General features: G+C 42.7%; 1 protein-coding gene, 1 non-coding gene and 1 pseudogene across 12 annotated transcripts in view; 1 reads left to right on the top strand and 2 right to left on the bottom strand.

Moving 5' to 3' along the window:
* ARHGAP19 (Rho GTPase activating protein 19) overlaps positions 1 to 23,417 on the bottom strand; it is an 82,434-nt gene that overhangs the window by 53,671 nt on the left and 5,346 nt on the right. For 2 of the 10 annotated variants that reach the window (XM_081550542.1, XM_081550468.1), the window contains exon 1: positions 11,168 to 11,247. The exons of 4 other annotated variants lie outside the window; for them this stretch is intronic. Coding sequence is in view for 2 of the 6 variants with exons in the window: in XM_081550468.1 (XP_081406594.1) it covers positions 11,168 to 11,223 (56 nt within the window). In the remaining 4 variants the exon portion in view is untranslated. Of the gene's footprint in view, positions 1 to 5,059; positions 5,205 to 9,252; positions 9,321 to 10,868; positions 11,248 to 13,728; positions 13,811 to 23,417 lie in introns of those variants that run through there. 4 more of the 10 variants (XM_081550493.1, XM_081550534.1, XM_081550481.1 and 1 more) reach the window with 4 other exon arrangements.
* Positions 6,065 to 12,704, top strand: LOC145529825 (small ribosomal subunit protein uS19 pseudogene; annotated as a pseudogene). The gene has a single exon (XR_014071386.1). The product of XR_014071386.1 is annotated as a small ribosomal subunit protein uS19 pseudogene (transcript).
* Positions 21,401 to 21,532, bottom strand: LOC145540063 (small Cajal body-specific RNA 11). The gene has a single exon (XR_014078189.1).

Below are 23,417 nucleotides of genomic sequence, written 5' to 3'. Positions count from 1 at the left end.
CAAGAACACTGGAGTGGGTTGCCATTTCCTTCTCCAATCCATTAAAGCGAAAAGTGAAAGTAAAGTCGCTCAGTTGTGTCCAACTCTTCACAGCCCCATGGACTGCAGCCTACCAGGCTCCTCCATCCATAGGATTTTTCAGGCAAGAGTACTGGAGTGGGGTGCCATTGCCTTCTCTGATATTTGGGAATAGATTATATATATTATATAGATTTATATATATATAATATTTATATTAATATTAAAATATTATATATAAGTATATATTTAAAATACTATATTATATAATAACATTAAAATATTATATATCTTTTATATTTTTAATATACATATTTATATAGATTATACAGATTAAGGACTTCCCTGGTGGCTCAGACAGTAAAGTGTCTGCTTACAATGTGGGAAACCTGGGTTCGATCCCTGGGTTGGGAATATCCCTTGAAGAAGGAAATGGCAACCCACTCCAGTGTTCTTGCCTGAAAAATCCCATGGACGGAGGAGCCTGGTAGGCTACAATCCATGGTATCGCAGAGAGTCGGACACGACTGACGGACTTCACTCGCTATTATATAGATTTCCCATCTATTCCCAAGCCATAAAGTGATGGGACCAGATACCATGATCTTAGTTTTCTGAATGTTGAGTTTTAAGCCAACCTTTTCACTCTCCTCTTTCACTTTCATCAAGAGGTTCTTTAGTTCTTCTTCACTTTCTGCTATAAAGGTGGTGTCATCTCCATATCTGAGGTTATTGATATTTCTCCCAGCAACCTTGATTCCAGCTTGTGCTTCATCCAGCCAGGCATTTCGCATGATGTACTCTGCATATAAGTTAAAAAAGCAGGGTGACAATATATAGCCTTGATGTACTCCTTTTCAGATTTGGAACCAGTCTGTTGTTCCATGTCCAGTTCGAACTGTTGCTTCCTGACCTGCATACAGGTTTCTCAGGAAGCAGGTAAGATGGTCTGGTATTCCCATCTCTTTCAGAATTTTCCAGTTTGTTGTGATCCACATAGTCAAAGTCTGCCATAGTCAATAAAGTAGAAGTAGAAGCTTTTCTAGAACTCTCTTGCTTTGGCAATGATCCAACAGATAGTGGCAATTTGATCTCTGGTTCCTCTGCCTTTTCTAAAACCAGCTTGAACATCTGGAAGTTCACAGTTCACAGTTCACGTACTGTTGAAGCCTGGCTTGGAGAATTTTGAGCATTACTTTACTAGCGTGTGAGATGAATACAATTGTGTGGTAGTTTGAACATTCTTTGGCATTGCCTTTCTTTGGGATTGGAATGAAAACAGACCTTTTCCAGTCCTGTGGTCACTACTGAGTTTTCCAAATTTGCTGGCATACTGAGTGCAGCACTTTCACAGCGTCATCTTTTAGGATTTGAAATAGCTCAACTGGAATTCCATCACCTCCACTAGCTTTGTTTGCAGTGATGCTTCCTAAGGCCCACTTGACTTCACATTCCAGGAGGTATGGCTCTAGGTGAGTGATCACACCATCGTGGTTATCTGGGTCATGAAAATCTTTTTTGTACAGGTCTGTGTATTCTTGCCACCTCTTCTTCTGCCTCTGTTAGGTCCATATCCTTTCTGTCCTTTATTGTGCCCATCTTTGCATGAAATGTTCCCTTGGTAGCTCTAATTTTCTTGAAGAGATCTCTAGTCTTTCCCTTTCTATTGTTTTCCTCTATTTCTTTGCATTAATCACTGAGGAAGACTTTATCTCTCCTTGCTATTCTTTGGAACTCTGCATTCAAATGGGTATATCTTTCCTTTTCTCCTTTGCTTTTCACTTCTCTTCTTTTCTCAGCTATTTGAAAGGCCTCCTCAGACAGCCATTTTGCCTTTTTGCATTTCTTTTTTTTGCAGATGGTCTTTATCATTGCCTCCTGTACAGTGTCATGAACCTCCGTCCATAGTTCTTCAGGCACTCTGTCTCTCAGATCTAATCCCTTGAATGTGTTTGTCACGTCCACTGTATCATTGTAAGAGATTTGATTTAGGTCATACCTGAATGGTCTAGAGGCTTCCCTGGTGGCTCAGACGGTAAAGCATCTGCCTGCAATGTGGGAGACCCGGGTTCGATCCCTGGGTGGGGAAGACCCCCTGGAGAAGGAAATGGCAACCCACTCCAGTACTCTTGCCTGGAAAATCCCATGGACAGAGGAGCCTGGTATGCCACAGCCCATGGGGTTGCAAAAAGTCAGACATGACTGAGCGACTTCACTTCACTGAATGCTCTAGTGGTTTTCCCCACTTTCTTCAATGTAAGTCTGAATTCTGCAACAAGGAGTTCATGATCTGAGCCACAGTCAGCTCCCGGTCTTGTTTTTGCTGACTGTATACAGCTTCTCCATCTTTGGCTGCCAAGAATATAATCAATCTGATTTCGGTGTTGACCATCTGGTGATCTCCATGTGTGGTCTTCTCTTGTGTTGTTGGAAGAGGGTGTTTGCTACAACCAGCGCGTTCTTTTGGCAAAACTCTATTAGCCTTTGCCCTGCTTCATTTTGTATTCCAAGGCCAAATTTGCCTGTTACTCCAGGTATCTCTTGACTTCCTCCTTTTACATTCTAGTCCCCTATAATAAAAAGGACATCTTTTTTGGCTGTTAGTTCTAGAAGGTCTTGTAGGTCTTCATAGAACCATTCAACTTCAGCTTCCTCAGCATCACTGGTAGGGGCATAGACTTGGATTACCGTGATATTGAATGGTTTGCCTTGGAAACGAACAGAGATCATTCTGTAATTTCTGAGATTGCATCCAAGTACTGCATTTCAGACTCTTTTGTTTACTATGATGGCTACTTCATTTCTTCTAAGGGATTCTTGCCCACAGTAGTAGATATAATGGTCATGAGTTAAATTCACCCATTCCAGTCCATTTTAATTCACTGATTCCTAAAATGTCAATGTTCACTCTTGCCATCTCCTGTTTGACCACTACCAATTTCCCTTGATTCATGGACCTAACATTCCAGGTTCCTATGCAATATTGCTCTTTACAGCATAGGACTTTACTTTCATTACCAGTCACATCCACAACTGGGTGTTGTTTTTGGTTTGGCTCCATCTCTTCATTCTTTCTGGAGTTATTTCTCCACTGTTCTCCAGTAGCATATTGGACACCTACCAACCTGGGGAATTCATCTTTCAGTGTCCTATCTTTTTGCCTTTTCATACTGTTCATGGGGTTCTCAAGGCAAGAATACTGAAATGGTTTACCATTCCCTTCTCTAGTGGACCACATTTTGTCAGAACTCTCCAGCATGACCCATCCATCTTGGGTGGCCCTACATGGCATGGCTAATAGTCTCACTGAGTTAGACAAGGTTGTGGTCCATATGATCAGTTTGATTAGTTTTTCTGTCACTGTGGTTTTCATTCCATCTGCCCTCTGATGGATAAGGATAAGAGACTTATGGAAGCTTCCACCTCATACTTCTCTATAGAATAGACCTAGTAATGTTGCAGCAAGGGAAACCAGGAATTTGGAGATAAGATGATTTTCCATGTGCCAGTCATCAACTTATTGCCTCTCATCCATCACTGCCTACTCTGCAAAAATGGAGCCAGAGCCTCTAAGTGTACTTCCTTTTCCAGCTGGTACAATGTTCAGCATTACTGATAAAGAACACTGCAGAGACAGAGCAGGAGGCAGGGCCTTTCTCTTTAGCGTTTCATGCTGCTCCTCTAGGCAAGCTCCTGCAGCGTGCACAGCTTCTCCACTGACAGGTTCCAGGTTATAGCAGTCAGCAGCACCCATAAGCCAACTGTTTTCCACCCCCCCAACCCTGAGACATCTCCCTATGAACAGCTTTCCCAAGTATCCTAAAGGGGTGGATTTGGGGAAGGTTCCTGAAGGTGAATTTCCAACAAGTTCTACCACATTATTTCCCTGCCATTCTGTGGCTCCAATGTGAGATCTCTGCCCTAGGGTATCTACCTCTTCTTAGCACATTTTATCTCAGCCCAAAGAATTATAGTGGATTCTTTTTATCCAGCTTTATCAAGGTATAATTAGCAGACAAAATGATAAGATATAATATTTATAAAGTGTACACCATGATGACTTGATATACATATGCAGTGCATAGTTGATTCTGGTTTCTATCTGTAATTCTTCAGAGATCTCTTTATTTATTAGCCAATCCCTTGTTACTCTAATTCCCTGTTAGAATCAATAATTTTTTATACTAAACTTTCTTTGTTCAAATTACTGTATAGTTTCTGTGTCCTAGCTGAACCCTGATATATCAGGTAAAACTAGCAAAACATTAGCACAAAATAGATGGACTCTAGCATTTCTAGTTAATTTCATGGTTAATTCAGTTCAGTTGCTCAGTCGTGTCCGACTCTTTGCGACTCCATGAACCGCAGCACGCCAGGCCTCCCTATCCATCACGAACTCCCGGAATCTACCCAAACCCATGTCCATTGAGTTGGTGATGCCATCCAACCATCTCATCCTCTGTCGTCCCCTTCTCCTCCTGCCTTCAATCTTTCCCATCATCAGGGTCTTTTCCAGAGAGTCAGCTCTTCACATCAGGTGGCCAAAGTACTGGAGTTTCAGCTTCAACATCAGTCCTTCCAATGAATACCCAGGACTGATCTCCTTTAGGATGGATTGGTTGATCTCCTTGCAGTCCAAGGGACTCTTAAGAGTCTTCTCCAACACCACAGTTTAAAAGGATCAATTCTTCGGCGCTCAGCTTTCTTTATAGTCCAACTCTCACATCCCTACATGACCACTGGAAAAACCATAGCCTTGACTAGACAGACCTTTGTTGACAAAGTAATGTCTCTGCTTTTTAATATGCTGTCTAAGTTGGTTATAACTTTCCTTCCAAGGAGTAAGCGTCTTTTAATTTCATGGCTGCAGTCACCATCTGCAGTGATTTTTGGAGCCCAAAAAAATAAAGTCAGCCACTGTTTCCACTGTTTCCCCATCTATTTGCCATGAAGTGATGGGACCAGATACCATAAAATGTAATTAATAGGGTTTACTCAAGGTAGCGGAGAAGGCAATGGCAACCCAATCCAGTGTTCTTGCCTGGAGAATCCCAGGGACAGGGGAGCCTGGTGGGCTGCCGTCTATAGGGTGGCACAGAGTCGGACACAACTGAAGCGACTTAGCAGCAGCAGCAGCAACTCAAGGTAGCCAGAAGGTATCTTCAGGAAGAAAGTACTGATAAGTGCTGATTAAAAAACAAAAGAAAGCAATAATCTAATCAATCAACTGTAATAAGTCTCTTTCAAAGATAAAATGGGACAACCTGACATACAGATCAGGTATATTCTTTTTTTTCTTTTTTACTGAAGCATAGTTGATTTACAATGTTTCAGACAAAGTGATTCAGTTATATATGCGTGTATGCATATTCTTTTTTCAGATTCTTTTCCACTACAGATTATTAGAAGATATTGAAGATAGTTCCCTGTGCTATTGACAGATAGGTCCTTGTTGTTTATTCTAGATATAGTATGTGTCTATTAACCCCAAGTTCTTTCATTTATCCCACCCCTCCCCACCACCACCTTTCTTTCCCCTTTGGTAAACATAAGCTTGTTTTCTATGTCTATGAATCTACTTCTGGTTTGTAAATAAGTTTATTTATATACTTTATGCAAATTACCTAAATTGCCTTATCAATTGACTTATGAACCTGAATGGAATCAGTCCTTAAATTCGTTTAACAGATAAAACAATTTTTCAGACTTGCAGTAACAAAAAGACTGCCACTCTCTGAGGACACTCCACACAACCACCCAGAAACCTCCTTCTTCAACACTGTTTAACCTTACAAACTCTACAGCTAAAGGTTAGAGGCAAAGAAAGGTAGGCCACTGACCACTTTATACAGATTAACTTTAAAATTCTATTTTCTTCTTCCCCTCTCCTTCCACCAAGAGTGCCCTTGCCTGTAAATATAATGGTCAAACTCTCTAAGCCAGATAAACTGATAAAAATGCAAAATAAAAAGATTCTGATTCAAGAAAGACCCCTAAAGAATCTATTCCTCATTTCCGTTCACAGAATTTGACAGTACAAATAAAAAATTAGATTCAGAGAGTTCTCTGGTGGTCAAGTGGTTAGGACTCGGTGCTCTTGCTGCCGTGGGCCCAGGTTCAATCCCTGGTCGGGAAACTAAGATCCTGAACGCCTCACAGCTCAGCGGCCAAAAAAACTGGATTCGGACATTTAAACCATGTTTTCTACTTTTACATGTGAGAACAGAAAATTCTTCCTAAGATCAACAGGTTCTGTCTATCACTTTTCTTGAAGGGCCACACTGCTGTCTTCTAAGAGAAAAGAACAATATAATTTAAAAAAGGGATTTCATGAAGTCTACAGTGTAGTGATTCAGCAGGATACAGGGCACTTTCCCCATCTTCAGGCACCTTCCTTATCCTCCAAAAACATTTCCAAACCAGGATGCAACTATCCCAAAGTCTGTTCCAAAGCTTCCTGCTATTCCTAAGTCCCATGGGCAGGGCTCCAAAACTTAGACCCTGCTGGTATATTAACTGTCTCCAACTTTTCACAAATGCTATCACTTCCATGATTTGCTCTGCCTCCCTCCACTCCTATATGTTCTTGTTTGCTTTTTCTGGTTCACAGTGGGTTTTTTTCCAGGGAATATTGAGGTTAAAAAGCCTGTGACTCTTTGTTATCAATTTCCCCTCTTCATCTAATAATAGTTAGGACTTTCTTTTTATGCCTCTTTTCAACTAAAAAAATACTGAGCTGTATTTCCCTACTGCCAATTATGTGGGTATGTGGCTGTAATTCTTTTTCTGTTTTTGCTTTTTCTCTCTTTGGCCCTTGAGAGTCTCTACTTTTTTTTTTTTTTCCTATTATTTTTATACTACTACTGGTAGAGTGGATAGCTTCAATTTGTGGATTTCCCTTGTTAGATGCAGGCTTAAAATAATAATGAAGAAATAGAACTAGAAAGCTAAACAGCTCTAAACAGATGATCATATATTCTCCATTCAACACACAAATACATATTGATTTGTGCAAATCATACAATTCTTTCCTCTTCTTTATGGACTACAAGGGACCATACCACCAACAGAAGATTAGAAAGGTTAATATCTGCAGAGCATAAAGTAATTTGCATGGCATTTATCACAAGATAATGTTTTTGTCTTAAAAATACCGAAAACTATTATTCATTCACTACTGACCACCTCGTTATTGTTGTTCAGTCAATAAGTCATGTCCGACTCTTTGAGAACCCATGGACTGCAGGACACCAGGCTTCCCTGTCCCTTACTATCTCCTGTAGTTTGCTCAAGTTCATGTCCACTAAGTTGGTGATGCTATCCAACCATCTCATCCTCTGCTGCCCTCCTTTCCTTTTGCCTTCAATCTTTCAAAAGCATCAGGGTCTTTTCCAATGAGTCAGCTGTTTGCATCAAGCAGCCAAAGTATTGGCCAGTAAACTGTAGACCACCTACACAAACCTAATTGTTAGGAACACATAATAAAAATACACATGACCTGCCCTCAAAAGCCCTTAGAAAACTCAACTTCTCTATGAACTATTTCAGGTTCAGATAAGAGTCTGTGAATATCAACTGATCATGTAACTAATACTATTCCCCCAAATTTAAATTCAAATAGCAATATCCTTTAAAGAAATTCAAACTATTCCTGCTGTCAAATGGTATTTTGTCTTCAGATTTTCATCACAATTCAAGATTTTAGAGCAGGCTAAAGGATGATCTAATCAAACTCATCAATTCCCTCTATGGTTTCTTGGGGTGGGGGGGGATGACCCAACCATTTATAGGCAGCTCCAACAGGGGAAAATTCTTCCCTATAAAATACTGAAATAACATACAACCACTCCCATCTCTGCTAAGTAAGGAGTCCAGGTCCTACCCACAAACCCAGCTTTCCGGGATGTGGATTCTCCTATTCAGTACAACCAGCACCAACAGATACCAACCAAAGGTTTTACTCATTTACACTGGGGCAATGTATAACACAGGTCTGGTGGGCTAAAGCCTATGGGGTTGCAAAAAAGTCAGACTCCCATATGTAAAATAGATAGCCAACAGGAATTTGCTGTGTATGGCTCAGGAAACTCAAACAAGGGCTCTATATCAACCTAGAGAGGTGGGATGGGGAGGGAGCTAGGAGGGAGGTTCAGAAAGGAGGGGATATATGTATACCTACGGCTGATTCATGTTGAGGTTTGACAGAAAACCAGAAAATTTTGTAAAGCAATTATCCTTCAATAAAAAAATTAATTTTTTTTAAAAAAGAGTCAGACGACTTAAGAGACTCAACAAACAACACTGTAAATAAGCTCACTCTACTGAATTCCAGACTGAATTAAGACTTCCCTGGAGGCTCAGACGGTAAAGCGTCTGCCTACAATGCAGGAGACCCAGGTTCAATCCCTGGGTTGGGAAGATCCTCTGGAGAAGGAAATGACAACCCACTCCAGTACTCAGAATATCCCATGGATGGAGGGGTGTGGCAGTCTACAGTCCATGGGGTCGAAAAGAGTCGAACATAACTGAGCGACCTCATTTTCTTTTTCTTTCACTGAATTCCAATATATATTTTCTCAATTAAGACAACTAAGTTCTTAAAGCTGGGGTAAAACCACCTAGAAATTCTTTCTAGGAAAAGCAAAATTTCAGTGTGCCAACTTGGAAGAAAACACTCTGTAGAAATAAAGCAGTGATTTCCTAAATTGATTCCTCTGATCTGTTCTTTAGTTCTACTAGAAGAACAAAACTCTATTAAGTATGGAATGGTTATTAACTACTAGGTTCAGCACTGACAGCTTTAAAAGGATTGTCTGGTTTAATCCTGACATCCTCTGGAGTAGGCATCATTATGTCCGTTTACAAATGAAGAAGCTGAAGCTGAGAGAAGTTTAAAAATTGGCCCAAGTATTTGATTCTTTTTAGTGCTCCTATAATTATGATTCTTTTCCTAATTTCCTTTTCAGATATTTCATTCTTAGTGTATAGAATCATAACTGATTTTTGTATGTTGATTTTGTATACTGCAACTTGAACTTGTTTATAAATTCTAAGTTTTTTTGTTAGCATCTTAAGGATTTCCTATATATATAAAATCATGTCTGCAAAGAGGGATAACTTTACTTCTTCCTTTTCTTATTTCGATCCCTCCTTGTCTCTTTTTCTCGCCTAACTGCTCTGGCTAGGACTTCCAATACTACGTTGAGCAGAAGTGGCAAGAGTGGGCAACCTTGCCTTGTTCCTCACCGCAGTGGGTATCATCTCACATCTGTCAGGAAGGCTATGATTAAAAAAAAAAAAAGTGTTGGTGAGGACCTGGAGAATCTGGAACCTTTGTCCACTGTTGGTAGGAAAACAAAATAGAACAGTGCGTAGCTCAGTGGTAAAGAATCCACCTATCCCTTTCTGAAGAACCGGAAAGATGGCGGAAGTGGAGCAGAAGAAGAAGCGGACCTTCCGCAAGTTCACCTACCGCGGCGTAGACCTCGACCAGCTGCTGGACACGTCCTATGAGCAACTGATGCAGCTATAGAGTGCGCACCAGCGACGGCAGCTGAACCGCAGCCTGCGGAGGAAGCAGCACTCGCTGCTGAAGCGGATGCGCAAGGCCAAGAAAGATGCCCTGCCCATGGAGAAGCCCGAGGTGGTGAAGACGCACCTGTGCGACATGATCATTCTGCCCGAGATGGTGGGCAGCATGGTGGGCGTCTACAACGGCAAGACCTTCAACCAGGTGGAAATCAAGCCTGAGATGATCGGCCACTACCTAGGCGAGTTCTCCATCACCTACAAACCTGTGAAGCATGGCCGGCCCGGTATCTAGGCCACCCATTGCTCCCGCTTCATCCCCCTCAAGTAACCTGCTGGCCAATAAAAGCAGAGACTTCTCTACAAAAAAAAAAAAAAAAGAATCCACCTATCAATGCAGGAGACACCAGTTTGATCCCTGGGTTACGAAGATCTCCTGGCAACCCACTCCAGTATCCCTGCCTGGGAAATCCCATGGACAGAGGAGCCTGGCAGGCTACAGTCCGTAAGGTTGCAAAAGAGTCAGACACAACTTAGAGACTAAACAACAGCAGCAAGTAGTCTCGAAGTTCGCCAAAAAAATTTAAAATAGAACTACGCTAGGACCCAGAAATCTTCTTTGTATTTACCCAAAAGTACGAAATCAGGATCTCAAAGAATTATTAGCAGTCTCATGTTCACTGAGACACGATTAACAACAGCCAAGATGTGGAAACAACCTAAATGTCCATGGACATATGAATAGATATAGGAAAAAGATGGTATATACATAGAGTGGAATATTACTCGCCTTTAAAAAAGAAAATTCTGCAGTATGGGACAGTATGGTTGAAACTTGAGGACATTATGCTAACTGAAATAAGCCAGTTGCACAAAGACAAATGATTCCACTTACATGAGTTATCTATCCACTTACACGAGGTGTCTAAAATAGTCAAAGTCACAGAATTAAAGAATGGAATGGGGCTTGCTAGCAGCTGGAAGAAGAGCAATGGGAAGTTACTATTTACTTAAAGTTCCAGTTAAGCAAAATGAGTAAGCTCTTGAGATCTGCTGCACAACACTGCACCTACAGTCGACAGCACCCACTGTACTCTTAAAATTTTACCAACAGGGTAGATCTCATGCTAAGTGTTTTCACTACTATAAAATTTTTCAAATGTTTAACTGGTCCAAGGACTCAAATCCATATCTAAACGACACTCAAATCTGTGCTCCGACTTAACTGCCTCGGAAGACATTAAAAAGTACTGACAGCGTTCTCTCCCAGCGCTGTGCAACGTTGGGGAATTCGCTTAACAGCTCTGGGCTTGTTTCCTCACCAACAAGATGAGTCTCAGCGCAAAGGCACGCAGCGTTGCCACCACAAACAGGTCGGTTTGCAGCCAACCCCGCTAGTGGACCTCCCAGTAGCATCAGCAGGACCAAGCAGGGTCCTGGCTGTGCCCAGCGCCGGCGCCGGACCACCGAGCCTCAGTCCCCGCAGGCGCAAAGATGAGAAAGGCCGCAGAAAAAAGGAACAAAGCCTGCCCCCCGGGTCACCGTGACCCAAGAGAAAGGCGTCAGTACGACCAGCCCACGGCCTCGTTTCCTAGGCAGCTGGACCAAGAACTGGGCTCACCTCCGGCCAGATTCCCGGGCTGGCACCTCCCCTTCACTTTGCGCCTCAGCCGCCATCTTAGTCAGCAAACTTCTTTCACCGCCCCCAACCCTGGCCACGCCCTCAAGCCTTTGGATTGGCTAAAGTGTTACCCCTTTTTTATACGATTGGCTAACTTGCCCGCCCCTCCTCAACCGGAATAGCTTCATGATATTATTGGTCTACTCAAATAACTAACCGTCATTAGTGGCCCCCTGTAGTGGCGGAAAAGAAAGAGGTGCGGAGCCAAGGAGGGGGCGGTGGGAGACCCAGCCCCGTGGCCTGCAGGGAGTTGTAGTTTCTTATTTTGATCAACCCTTCGGATTCCACCGACTTTTAGGTTCAAGTCAGAAATATATAGCCTACGCTCAAATTTTGTCGTGATGCGTAAGTTTCAGAATTACAGAATTGTCGAACTTGAAAGTGACTTCAAGAGTCACTCTCTAAAATGGCAAGATTAGTTTTCTGTCCTGATACAGAGGTACAGAGTGGCAGCCAAGAAGTACATACTAAATTTGTTTCACAGCCTGCTTTCTTCAGACAGCATACCAGTGGGTCACTTCTTCATTCCACCCGCTCCCTTCTGGCTTCCCAGGGAAGCCACAGTTTGCCTCTCTGATCGGAATCAAGGAGCCAAAACCTGCATAATTTTGTCCCTGGCTGAGCTTTAATCCTCAAAGAAAGAAGTGACCATAATTATGCTTTCCCTCCCTGCCTCACAGGCTTCTGGTGAGGATCAACTGAGGCAATAGATGCTAGAACATTGTAAACTTAAAGCATTAATTTCTTTCTCTGTGTTATTTTCCCCTGCTGGGTTTTTCTATGGGTATTTTTCCTGTTGTTTTCTCTGACAACCTTTCACCGGAGGATCTCCCAGCACTCTCCTTTTCTTTCACTAAGTTCTATCCACATACATTTCAGTTTCTCAAAAGCCTCTGCTCTCTTGCTTTTCCTGGGTGGCCTGCCTTATTATTTTTCACAGCTCAGTTTAAAAGTCACTGGTTCAGGGAATTCCCTGGCAGTCTAGTGGTTAGAACCCTGCATATCCACTGTGGGGGGCCTGGTTTGATCTCTGGTTAGGGAACTAAGATCCCCACAAGCTGTGTGATGCAGCCAAAATAAACAAATAAATAAAAGTCACTGGTTCAGATGGCTTCCAAGACCCCCACTGAATAAATCAGTTCCCCTACTAAACTTTCACATAGCACTTGGACTCTTCCTTCATAGCTCTCACCACAACTTACCTAGTTTATGTGACCATTCATTTCATGTGAGGGTTCCCAACTAGACTTCCTGCCACACGTGAGTAGAGGCTATATCTATTTTGCTCCCCATGGCATCTGGCACATAGTGGCCTTTTGATAGATATTTTTTGGACAAATGCATAAGCAAATCCTTAGACTCTGTTATCCAAACCAAAAACTGAATCATGTGTTCTAATAGATTATTTCAATTGATGAATTTGTAAGATGGGTAAAAGTGTCTAAATAAAATTGCATTCAGTTTTATGTTGAACAAATTGTCCTTATTGTGCAAATGCATGAAAAGAAAGGCAAAATTCAACAAACAGTGAAATTTTTCACTGAACCCCAGACAGCCTTGGAAAATCCAGGTTGTATAATTTCTGCGTATACAAAGAAGGGAACCCAAGGCTCAAATCTTGCCATTTCCCTGAAGTATGAACAAGTTTTTTGGGGGTTTTTTTCTGGTCCCATGACACCCAGGACATCAATTAACTGACTGAATTAAACTGATGCTTTCACACAAATGAAACATTGAAAACTTTAAACTATTACCACTACAACTAGAAGAAGACCACACAACTGTATTTCTGGTTCATCTATTTTGATGATTTTTTTTACACAATGTCCTTAATATTTGGGGAACGACAGCACTATAGTTAAGAGTTAGGCTGTAGAGTTAGTGAGCCTAGTTTCAATTTTTGGCTCCAACACTTTGAGCTGTGTGACCCCAGACAAGTTACTTGATCTTCTGATTCTGTTTCCTTTTCTGTAAAGTGAGGACAATAATAATTCTCAGAAGGGTATTGTGGAGATTAAATGAGATCATCTCTGAAGAGCTGCTTCATAGCAGAGTACCTAGCACACACTAGGTCTAGATAAATGTTCAAGGTGAGACGGTAAGTATTAAGAATGCTAAACTCCACGGGAATTCCCTGGTGGTCCAGTAGTTAAGACTCTACCCTTCCACTTCAGGGGGCATGGGTTCAATTCCTGGTCGGGGAACTAAGATATGGCATGCTGCATCATGCGGCCAAAAAAAAATAGCTAAACTCCCTCCTCAGATAGCCCTGCTATCTCCATTACTGTGTGATAAGGACCATACATTGCACTTGTAGTTACAGTTTAATCGGTTACCCTGAAAAAGGGAGGGTCCCTCCTCAAAACCAACTGTTATTCTGTGACTTCTGATTAAAAGCAAGTATCACTGCTGACTGAGTGCTGTAAAAGTAGCCTGCAGCTGACAAGCCTGCACACCCTGTTTCTGCAAGGATGTCACGGATCCCCTGAAATCATCCTTACCCTGTTGAGTTATTGATTGTCAGCATGATGATAAGCACAGCTGTACAGCAGGAATTCGTGAAAGTTCAGAAAGTCATCTTGTTTCCAACTGCTTGGCTGAACAAAAGGTCACAGAAAAGTGGCCCCAGCCCTCAAGGAGATTACAGTAAACTCAGGGAGACGAACACATGAGTCACATACAACAGAACACAGTTTAGAATTATGAAGGTCTAAATATCCAAGTAGAGAACAGATTGGCAGGAATTCAGAAATGTGGAGAAAGGAAGAAGGCCAGGGATCTAAAGGATGGTTGAAGAGCAGACGCGTGGACTTGAGTCCACCACAAATGTGATTGCAAATCCGTCTACCTATCCCAACAGACCTGGAGTTTGGAGGCAGAGGGGGTAATTGAATCATCTTTGTGTTTCCAGGCCCTCACCTCAAGGGAAGGGGAAGAAAGAGGAGGAGGAAATACAGGAGGGAAGTAAAAGAAGGAATAAGGTGGAAGAGAAAGAAGAGGAGGATCTACCCGTGACATCAGTTCCAACATCATCCTCTCCACTCCCACCCTCCAACAAAGCAAGTGACTTGGAATTCCCAGATGCAACTTTCTGTTTTCCACTTTTGCTCCTGCTGTTCATTCTCCTTGAATTAAAGCAGGATATTTTGATGCCTAGGTCAAAATATAAAAATATCACGTGTACCATAAGCTTTTCTGAGTCTTGCATCAATATTGAGCCTGGTTAGGGATGGGATGAGGCTGCTTATTGAACATTTAAAAAAAAAAAGGAAAAACGCCTAAAAAATGTAATGATTAGTTCTCTTGTCAAACAGGCCAGCAACTTCACCAAAATATCATGTACTCATCTGGAATACCCATTCTCTCCCCCTTTCCTTGCCAACTAACTTATATTTGTTATGATAAAGTCTTTGAAACCAACATTTTAATGGCTTTTTAATCACCTGTTCATATTTAGTTCTTTTATTTTTATATTGTTTAATAATACAAGTAATACATGAAGACATATTCCTTATTTAAAAAAAAATACAAATAATTCTTGTCCCTCCTTTAAGAAACCCCTATTTTCTGTTTGTTATGTGTTCATTCAGATCTTTTTCTATGCAATACATTTATTCAACAAATATTTATTGAGTGCCTACAATGTGCCAGCCACTGTTCTAGGCCTGAAAATATAGGCATAACAAAACAACGTCTCTCATGATTTCTCATTCTACTGGTGACACATACATACACAGAGAAATACATAATTTTAAGTTTTAGATAAATGGTGAAATGCTGTACATATTGTACTTAGACTTGCATCTTAAGAGATTCTTCCATGTCAGAACACCTAGATCTGCCATAACTCTTTCAACTTTTTCTTATGGTCACGTCTCGAAGCTTGTGGGATCCTTATTCCTGGACCAGGAATCAAACCCACACCCTCTCAAGTAAGAGCCTGGCGTCCTAACCTCTGGACCACCAGGGAATTCCCTGCCATTAATCTTTTGAACTGCTATGTAGTATTCCATCTTATAGACGTTCCCTGGTTTATTTAAATCATCCCATGCAGATGTACATTCAGATTTACGTCAGTCTGGATTGCAAGCTCTGGAAACTAACTTTGGCTAACATAACAGAAACTGGATTGATTAGAATGCAACTAGGTTGAAGAGCTGGCAAGAAGGAAGGGGGCTAAGGAACAGGAAACCCAGCCAAGGTCAGTCCATTTAGTGTCAGAGGTTCGTGACATTGTACAGGAGACAGGGATCAAGAAAATCCCCATGGAAAAGAAATGCAAAAAAGCAAAATGTCTGTCTGAAGAGGCCTTACAGATAGCTGGGAAGAGAAGAGAAGTGAAAAGCAAAGGAGAAAAGGAAAGATATTCCCATCTGAATGCAGAGTTCCAAAGAATAGCAAGGAGAGATAAGAAAGCCTTCCTCAGTGATCAATGCAAAGAAATAGAGGAAAACAACAGATTGGGAAAGACTAGAGATCTCTTCAAGAAAATTAGAGATACCCAAGGAACATTTCATGCAAAGATAGGCTCGATAAAGGACAGAAATGGTATGGACCTAACAGAAGCAGAAGATATTAAGAAGAGGTGGCAAGAATACACAGAAGAACTGTACAAAAAAGATCTTCATGATCCAGATAATCACGATGGTGTGATCACTCATCTAGAGCCAGACATCCTGGAATGTGAAGTCAAGTGGGCCTGAGAAAGCATCACTACGAACAAAGCTAGTGGAGGTGATGGAATTCCAGTTGAGCTATTTCAAATCCTCAAAGATGACGCTGTGAAAGTGCTGCACTCGATATGACAGCAAATCTGGAAAACTCAGCAGTGGCCACAGGACTGGAAAAGGTCAGTTTTCATTCCAATCCCAAAGAAAGGCAATGCCAAAGACTGCTCAAACTACCGCACAATTGCACTCATCTCACATGCTAGTAAAGTAATGCTCAAAATTCTCCAAGCCAGGCTTCAGCAATACATGAACCATGAACTTCCAGATGTTCAAGCTGGTTTTAGAAAAGGCAGAGGAACGAGAGATCAAATTGCCAATATCCGCTGGATCATGGAAAAAGCAAGAGAGTTCCAGAAAAACACCCATTTCTGCTTTATTGACTATGCCAAAGCCTTTGACTGTGTGGATCACAATAAACTGTGGAAAATTCTGAAAGAGATGGGAATACCAGACCATCTGACCTGTCTCTTGAGAAACCTGTATGCAGGTCAGGAAGCAACAGTTCGAACTGGACATGGAACAACAGACTGGTTCCAAATAAGAAAAGGAGTACGTCAAGGCTGTATATTGTCACCCTGCTTATTTAAACTTATATGCAGAGTACATCATGAGAAACGCTGGGCTGGAAGAAACACAAGCTGGAATCAAGATTGCCGGGAGAAATATCAATCACCTCAGATATGCAGATGACACCACCCTTATGGCAGAAAGTGAAGAAAAACTAAAGAGCCTCTTGATGAAAGTGAAAGAGGAGAGTGAAAAAGTTGGCTTAAAGCTCAACGTTCAGAAAACTAAGATCATGGCATCTGGTCCCATCACTTCATGGGAAATAGATGGGGAAACAGTGGAAACAGTGTCAGACTTTATTTTTGGGGCTCCAAAATCACTGCTGATGGTGATTGCAGCCATGAAATTAAAAGACGCTTACTCCTTGGAAGGAAGGTTATGGCCAACCTAGATAGTATATTTAAAAGCAGAGACATTACTTTGCCAACAAAAGTACGTCTAGTCAAGGCATTGGTTTTTCCAGTGGTCATGTATGGATGTGACAGTTGGACAGTGAAGAAGGCTGAGTGCCGCAGAATTGATGCTTTTGAACTGTGGAGTTGGAGAAGACTCTTGAGAGTCCCTTGGACTGCAAGGAGATCCAATCAATCCATCCTAAAGGAGATCAATCCTGGGTGTTCATTGGAAGGACTGATGTTGAAGCTGAAGCTCCAATACTTTGGCCACCTCATGTGAAGAGTTGACTCATTGGAAAAGACACTAATGCTGGGTAGGATTGGGGGCGGGAGGAGAAGGGGACGACAGAGGATGAGATGGTTGGATGGCATCACTGATTTGATGGAAATGGGTTTGGGTAGACTCCGGGAGTTGGTGATGGACAGAGAGGCCTGGCGTGCTGCAATTCATGAAGTCGCAAAGAGTCAGACACGACTGAGCTTCTGAACTGAACTGAACTGACTCTCAGCAGTCACCCCTCTGCTGATTTCCCACCTGTCCATGGGTCTCCAAGCCACCCCCCTGGAGAGGCAGAGTCATCAGAAGAACATCCGATTGACTTGGCCAAGGTCATTTGCCTCTACCCTTCTTCCTGGGGGAGAGCTCTGTCTCCCAACAAAGCTCACCCAGTGGGGGATCACCAGCAAAAACGGGGAAAAATTAAAGGACAAATGTGTGTTACAAATCATTCCCAATAGTTTACTTCCTGGGGCACATGGTTACTCTGGAGTGGGGCAAAGCTTAACCCTTTGCCCCAGTCTCCTTCAGATACACTAAAGACTGACATCTACATGTTTCACATGTTGCGGAAAAAAAAAAAAACTGTCCAGTTTTGCTATGGAATCCTCTTCAAAATTGGCCACAGGGCCAGAAATCTGGGGAGGGAACTCAGTGAGGGGAAGGAGAAGAACCAGTTCTAAGGCAGCTAAAAACAAACAAGTTCTGGGCTGAAACCCCAGAGTGAGAGTTCTGAGGGTCATTTTCCCCCACCAGGACCACAAGGTCAGAGGCAAGAGGCTGGCGGAGAGGAGGACTGGAAGTTCACACAGTCATGAAGCATTACTCATTGGGAGTCACCATCTGGGGCTACAGTGTTGAATAAGCCATGGATCCTACACTCCAAAAGCTCAGACTGTAGCTGGAGGGCAAGGAGGCCAGGCTGTCTGGGCCACAGCACAGGCAAAGACCAAACTCTCTGAAACCCTGAAAGTACCGCAAGCAGCCAGGCTTCACGTGGGGCAGAGTTGAGGGAGATGGCAGTGGTCCTCAGTCTTGCAGGTTAAGTTGGAAGACCTGCAAACCGAATGAATCATTTTGAATTGGAATCTCTCTGGTGCTCTAATCAAAAACACCCCAGACCTCAGGCAAGGAGGCCCCAGGTGCTGATGCTAAGTTTCAAAGGAGTAACATATATGTGATGTTCAGAAATGGGCCAGTACATTATGAACTCTCCGTGCTGGGTATTATCTCCACTGTCATGTGAGCTGAAGCTGGGAGGGATCCTTTTTTCCTGCCATTATAACCCATTCTTGTGCAGGTTGTTTTGGTACACAGATAAATTTCGCACATGAAGCTTCTATAGCTACTAAGAAGAAGGGTGAAGGTCAGCAAAGGCCTTATGACTTCCACACCTCTCCTTCTTCTAGACAGGAGCCTTCAGAGCCACCTTCCAAGTGTCCCCCAGTCAAAATCAGAAAGTGAAGGAAACTGTCCTTTAGCCCCTTAGGCCTTTGCAGTCATCCTCAACCACAGGATCTATCTTCTTTCAAGGATTTAGGAAGAGAGGGCTGCTTTGCTCATTCACACTTCAGCGTGAATTAAATCCAAAGGTACCTCTTCTGGAACATGTAAATTTAAATGATCAGTTTAATTGTGAAATAAAAAGGCTCATCACCCAGTTAAAATAATTTACAGGATCGTGTGAATTAGAAAACCTTCTCGGGATTCAATCACTATGTCTCGGGTTACCGTTTTGCAGCATTTCTAGGTTTGTTTTTATTATTGATTAGTTTTTGCTTCTCCCACTAGACTGTAAGTTCTATGGGTTAAGGGCTATATTTGGTTTTTGCTTATGTAACTATTTTTGAATGAATAAAGGAACACATGAACCAAATATATCCAAGAGGTATTAAGTGAAATAGTGAAGTTACTCAGGTCTTATGGAAAAGCTACATCCCACCTATACTTGGACATAGGTCTTTGTTTCAATGCACCCAGCATTTCTTTAGTGGTTCTCTGCTCCCCTATCCTCTGTGTGTTTTGAGTGGCACTGATGCTGTCTCTCTCTAAAGGAGTGGGCAAATTACTCTGGTCGGGCAATCAAAGGACTCTCTGGATTTTACAGTCCAGACCAACGTAAGTTAATACAGAAAGTACGCAGTAAGAGCCCCACTGGATGAGCTGAATGGGGTGGGAAGGCAGAGGGCAGGAGGAACCACTCCCTGTTGGAAGAGGTTTGTAGCTGGACCAAGTAAGATTTAGATGGATAGAGATTTGGGGGAATGGTACTCTGCAGAAAGAATAGGACCAAACATGGGGAGGCAGGATCATGTTAGATACATGTGGAAGCTGGCAAGGGCCCAGTGTGATAGGAGCAAAGGGCTTCTGTGAGGTCAAGAGAAGATTGGAAGAGTGGACCAGGACCAGGCCTTTGAGTTCTGGATACTATGTTAAGAAGCTAAGGGCTTTATTCAGGAGGTTCTATGGACCTATTCAGAGTGGGGGTGGTGGGTAACCTGAGCAAGACTGGGCATTAGGAAGTTGATCTGCCAGAAGAGTGGATTAAAGGGAAAGAGGGTAGGGCCCAGAAGCAACTTGCAGGAACCCAGGCAAGGAAACATGAAGGATATGGCAGTGGGACCAGAAATAGGGCATGACAATTGGCAGAGGCCCTGAGGGCAAGAAACAGGCCTTAGGGAGTAAGAACCAGGCAGAGTTAGAAGAACAGATTACAGAACCTGGGTAATGGTTTGAGAAGGGCATCCTTTGGCATCAACCAAAACCAAGTTTGAATCCTGGCTCTGGCACTGGCAGTTTGAGTTATCTTGCACAAGTTTTTTTAACTCTGGGCCTTAGTTTTCTTGTCCATGAAAGAGGATAATACTAAATGAAGAAGTTATTGGAAGACTAAAGAAAATAATCTCTTTAAAGTGCTCCTGGGACTTTCCTGGTGGTCCAGTGGCTAAGACTCCGAGCTCCCAATGCAGGGCTCCCAGGGTCGATCCCTGGTCAGGGAACTTGATTTCACATGCGGCAGCCACAAGTAAGATCCAGCTCAGCCAAATAAATAAATAAATATTTTTTAAAATAAAAATTAAAAATTAAAGTGTTTAGCTACTGGGTACAAATTTTCTTTTTAGGATGCAGCAAATATTCTAAAATTAGGTTATGGTGCTGGTTGCACAACTGTTAAAAATACTAAAAGCCACTGAATTGTACATTTTAAATATGTGAATTTTATGGTATCTAAATAAAACTGATAAAAATGTAATCAATATGTGGTAGTTACTATTATCTGTCTCATTTCCTGATCTGAGTACATCTCATAGGACTTGCCTGACTGGCATTGCCCTCCAAACCACCTTTGCAGATTTTCTTTTAATTTTATTTATTTATTTATATTTGGCTGTGCTGGGTCTTCGTTGCTGGGCAGACTTTTCTCTAGTTGTGGTGAGTCAGGGCTACTCTTCGTTGCAGTGCAAGGGCTTCTCATTGCGGTGGCTTCTCTTGTGGAGCATGGGCTATAGGGCATGTGGGCCTCAGTAGTTGCTCTATGCAGGCTCTAGAACACAGACTTAGCAGTTGTAGTGCACGGACTTAGCTGTTCCTCGGCATGTGGAATCCTCCCAGACCAGGAATTAAACCCTGCATTGGCAGGCAGTTTCTTAATCACTGGACCAGCAGAGAAGTCCTAAGGTCTTTTTTTGAAATACTGAACTATGCTACCCTATGTCTCCTGATTTTCAATGTTGTTGACACCCAGGCATCCAGACATACACACAAAGCCTCTGCAGGTCCGAGACTGCCTTCCTCTGACACCTGCAGCCAGTCATTCTTCGAGTTCAAGCATCTACTTTTCTATTCTCACTGCCACGGTTTGGCAAGGGCAGTACTGCTCCTTCTGCAATCCCAGAAACAGGAGCACTAACTGCATCAGCCTATGTAGGATCACCCTAATAGTCCCTGTAGAGATGTGCTCCTACATGGCCACTTTTTACCTATGATCAAAATACAATGAGAGTGTAATGGCTCCTTGTATTTTCATCTCATCATTCTTTATATTTTTTTATACTTTTTAAAATTTATTTAGATTGCACAACTCATGGCACGTAGGATCTTAGCTCCCTGATGAGGGATCAAACCCGTGTGCCCTGCATTGGAAGTACAGAGTCTTAATCACTGGACTGCCGGCGAAGTCCCCCCCGCCCTGACTTTTTTTTTAACTGTCCCCTCACGGCAGCCCTATTCTTAGGACAGCCCTCCTAAACTACTGAGAGGGAGATTGCTGTGTATCCTGATGACTCCCCTGTTAAAACTGAGCACAGGGAAGTAGAGAAAGCATAGACCAGGACCACGTCTCTTCATTCTTTATTCCTATTCTAATGGTAGATCTGACTGGGCCTAGCATAACCCAAAATCCATCAAGGACACTCATAGTCCTTCAGTTTTTTCCACTGAGTCTCAGAACTACCCCCAAGAATCTTCAGTAAATTTCTCCATAGCTTACACATTCTAAACAATTCCTCGAAACTATTTGCACTAGTTTCCTAGGGCTATTGTGATAAATTATCACAAACTTGGTGACTTAAGACAACAGAAACTTGTTTTCTCACAGGTTTGGAGGCCAAAAGTCTGATATAAATAAAGTGTCAGTTGGCAGGGTCAGTTCCTTCTTGGGGACTCAGGGGAAGAAGCTACTCCATGCTTTCTCTTGGTTTCCGGTAGTTGCTGGCAGTCCTTGGTGTTCCTTGGCTTGTGGTAGCATCACTATAATCTCTGCCTCTGTCCATACATGGCATCCTCCTGGGTGTCTCTGTGTCCAGATTTCCCTCTTTTTAAAATATTTATTTATTTATTTTTGGTTGTGCTGGCTCTTCATTGCTGCGGGAAGGCTTTCTCTAGTTGCAGTAAGTGGGGGCTATTCTCTAGTTGCAGTGTTCGGGTTTCTCGTTGCTATGGCTTCTCTTGTTGTGGACGGAGCACAGGCTCTAGGTGCTCAGGCTTCAGTAGCTGCAACTCACTGGCTCTAGAGCAAGGGCTCAGTAGCTATGGTGTGTGGGCTTAGTTGCTCCGCAGCATGTGGAATCTTCCCAGACCAGGGATAGAACCCATGTCCCCTGCATTGGCAGGCGGATTCCTAGCCACTGTACCACCAAGGAAGTCCCCAAACTTCCCTTTCTTAAAAGGACATCAGTCACTAGATGAGGGCCCACCCTAATCCAATTTGACCTCGTCTTAAGTTGATTACATCTTCAAGGACCCTGTTTCCAAATAAAGTCACATTTACAGATCATCAACGGACACAAATTTGGTGGTGGTTGTTGTTTAGTCGCTAAATCGTGTCCTACTCTTTTGTGACTCCCATCAACTGTACCCATTAGACTTCTGTTCATGGAATTTTCCAGGCAAGAATGCTGGAGTGGGTTGCCATTTGCTACTCTAGGGGATCTTCCTGATCCAGGTCAAACCCACATCTTTTGTGTCTCCTGCATTGGCAGGCAAATTCTTTAACACTGCGCCACTTGGGAAGCCCCATGAATTTGGAGGGGATCCTATTCAGCTCAGTACACTACTCAAGTCTCCACCTCTGGGGCTGCATCCCTTGAAAACTTTCCAATCTTGAGTCCTTTCTACTTTTATGAGTGGCAAAATATTCCACATTACTGCATCACTGTTAGCCCAATCCTTTAATCCATTTTAACTACCAAGTTACAGACCTGACTGTTCCAAGCACCCTGTTTAACCTGTCAGCAGTTATCTTTCCCACCCTGTAAGCAGCCTCTAAGACATTTTCAAATTTTGCCTTCCCTGGTGTTTCCCGCTTTCTCAGCTGCTACTCTACAGAGAGGCGTTTAATAACTCATTAGCACCTTTTTGCATCTCAATGTGAATCTTCTAAATCTCTTAAATTTTCTCTGTACAAATTCCTCCTCCCTGACCAACCCAGCTTCTAGAGCCTCCGGTCTGGGAGGCAATGAAAGGAGGGGTATAGGAGCAAGCCTGTGTCTGCTTTCCCGTTTCCAAGGCCCATTGCTCAAGGATGCTGCTGACCTCTGAAACAGTGGCAAGTCTTATTCCTGCCGTATAGTTTGAAATCCTCCATGGTGGGGAAGAATTTAGTCAACCCGCAGCAGGCTGTCTACATCTTTTTAACACTGGATTGTGAATCTACACCATTGCCCTGTCAGGCATTAGGCAACATGCCAGCAGGGTGTACACCTCCTCCTGCCTTCCTTCCC

This window comes from Giraffa tippelskirchi, chromosome 2 (genome assembly GCF_054371585.1).
Source record: "Giraffa tippelskirchi isolate mGirTip1 chromosome 2, T2T-mGirTip1v1.2.pri, whole genome shotgun sequence".
In the NCBI taxonomy this organism is placed as follows: Eukaryota; Metazoa; Chordata; class Mammalia; order Artiodactyla; family Giraffidae; genus Giraffa; species Giraffa tippelskirchi.
Note: the sequence above shows the minus strand (reverse complement) of the source record. Positions and strands in the feature narration are given on the sequence as shown.